The sequence below is a fragment of the Silene latifolia genome, chromosome 9 (assembly GCF_048544455.1).
Source record: "Silene latifolia isolate original U9 population chromosome 9, ASM4854445v1, whole genome shotgun sequence".
Lineage (NCBI taxonomy): Eukaryota > Viridiplantae > Streptophyta > Magnoliopsida > Caryophyllales > Caryophyllaceae > Silene > Silene latifolia.
This window is the reverse complement of record NC_133534.1, coordinates 19,912,082-19,914,721: the sequence shown is the minus strand read 5'-3', so window position 1 is coordinate 19,914,721 and position 2,640 is coordinate 19,912,082. Positions and strand designations below refer to the sequence as shown.

The following is a 2,640-nucleotide window of genomic DNA, read 5'->3' as shown; positions in this document are numbered from 1 at the left end:
TCAAATGTATCTCGTGGTTTGGTAAGCCTTGAAACCGGAGGGAGTTCAAAAATTATGTTGGGTATAAATTCTCCATGTTCCCTCCGTTAGTGAGTGGACAAATTCTATCCGCACTTTTTGCAATTACCTTGTCACCTGGTATTAGTCGGAGGATATATCAGTTAATCTCATCGACCACCTCGTTTTTGGGGGCCAAAATTGTTCTACCTTGCAAGTAATTGGGGTTTGTGTAGTTGTTAAGGAGTGCAGGGTAAATTGAATTGACGACTGTGCCGATGGGATCATTTGTAGTCAGTAGTAACAGATCTCTCGGTATTCGAATCCATGTTTTCTCGTCCTCCGCTTCATTTGCATTTGCCGGGATATTACCGTCACCAATAGCTAGAACCCATTTTGCAAAATCTTCCAATTCTTTGACCTCATTTTTTTCTTTGTCTTTCATAAGTCTCATATTCTTTTGCAGCTTAAGGACCACACAGTGTGGCCATATCTGTGCTGATTTGCTTATTGAGGCATCCACGACATCTGTCCGTCCCTTCCCTGGAATGACTAGGAGTATTTGTCTAAAATCTCCACCTAGCACAACGGTTTTACCTCCAAAGATTTTTTTCCTTTGCCTCGGGGTCGTCTAGTTGCATGATATCACAAAAGGCGCTGTCAACGACGTCAAAAGCATGACGGTGTACCATTGCTGCCTCGCCCCATATAATTAGTGAAGCTTCTCTAAGCAAGTGTGCGAGGTCTGTTCTTTGTTCTATTCTGCAACTTGTTGTGTTAGTTAGTTTTATTAGTATCACGAACCTAGAGTGGGTTATCCTACCGGATATCAACAGTAATGCAGCAATTCAAGAGGAGGCTACTGCAAGAACAATACGTCCTTCAGATCGTATCCTGGATATGAGTCCCCAAAGGTATTTCTTGCATGTACCTCCGCTTCCATAAACGAAGAATAGGCCACCAGTTTTTTTGGTGAACTGCATTTAAGACACTGTCGTACACTTTTCTTTGGTCAGCATTCAACCCAGTTTCAAGTTGTTCAGCTTGAACTGCAATTTCCTCAGCATTATAATTTGTTCCTCTAGTAGTAGGCTATTCCCACAATACTTTATCAAGGATTTATCTGGGGTTGGAAAATCTGCATATTGTTTTAAGCTACGACCATTTCTATTGAGAATGATTTCAAGTTCCAACAGGGCGTAGTTTTGGATTTGTTCATCATTTTGTTTCATATCTCTGTACCCGAGACGCATTTTATATCTAGGTAGAATGTCGTCTGACAAATCTTTCCAATGTGCAAGCCATAACTGCTTTGGGTCTGTGACCTCACAGAATAATAGCAAAGTTGCAAACATTTCTCGTAGTTGTTGAGCAGTTGCCCAGCTCGCTGTTTCATTTAAGGCTACATGCCATTCATCATCTCCGTCTAATAGGCCAACAACATTGCAAGCTGATTTATATGTAGGGTGAACGACTTTATCAACAGTGCGAAGATCTGCAATGCATTTTGCCCCCTTCACGATGTTCAGTAGTAGCCGTAAGTAATACGACTCTCCGGAATTTGGATTAGCAAAATATATCCTCCCGATTTTGAATCCCTTTTGCCTTCTTGTCCATTCTTTTCCGTTATTGTCCCAAATCCATTTGGTCAGGAATTCGGCGTATGTCAACTCGCATGCATCCTCGTGTTTTTGGTTAGTAGTCATCCACTCGGTAAGAGTGGTTCTTGCATCTCCCACTCTGTTTAGGACGTCATCGGGCGCCTCTGAGTCATCAAAGAAGACATCTTGCTCGGATTCTAGGTGATACGTCAAGCGTTGGACAGGTGGCTGCTTATATTGGATTTCAAATACAAACATCCGCCAACACGTTTCAGATGCTAAGACATATCTGTATATAAGGAATGTTTCAATTTCATCCACTGGTTGTGCATTCACATTTCCATTATTTACACGGACTTCTTGCACACTTGCATGGGCCATGTCCGGTCCTTTAGACATATACTTGAATAGATATTTGACGGACCTGTGTTTGTTACACCATTCCACGTTCAAGTGTGCTTGGTATTTCACTAATAGATCAAGGTTGTGAGGGACCACTGATCTGTTATGAAGCGTATGCTTATTCTTCTCAGCTTCTCTACCATCTTTTCTTCGACGTTATATAGGGTAGCCATCATCACTAACAGATGTATAAGGGCAAAAATCTCTTGGCTAATACTTTGAGCACTTCCCAGCAATCATACATGGGCAACTCGTGTTAGCTCCTCCATAAGGGTCGTGCAGCATGAATTGCACCACTGCCTCATATCCGGTTGGATCTTCACCTTTGTCCGGTAATTCGGCGCTAATGATTTTATCAATATCCGAGTTTGCTTACTTTCAGGTCGCAAAATTAAGCATATGTGTGCATGCGGCAACCCTCTCTTCTGGAACTCCACTGTATAAATAATTGGGTAACATTAACAAAGTTAGTGGTATTAAATTATTAGACACACACTTTCTCCACTTAGACGATGCAGTTTTTGTTTAGGAAAAGTGAAGGGGATAAAGGCAATCAATTTTTAAATAGGGTTGAGTGAAAAGTAATAAGTCTGGGAAATAATTGAAATACTGCTTTATCCCGATGTCCGGGTGGTTTATT

At 41.4% G+C, this 2,640-nt stretch overlaps 1 protein-coding gene across 1 annotated transcript; it reads right to left on the bottom strand.

The window, feature by feature from the left end:
• Window positions 1-1,016: 1,016 nt before the first annotated feature.
• Window positions 1,017-1,979, bottom strand: LOC141600684 (uncharacterized). Its single transcript, XM_074420927.1, has one exon. The coding sequence runs from the start codon at window positions 1,977-1,979 to the stop codon at window positions 1,017-1,019; it is 963 nt and encodes a 320-aa protein (XP_074277028.1).
• Window positions 1,980-2,640: the final 661 nt, after the last annotated feature.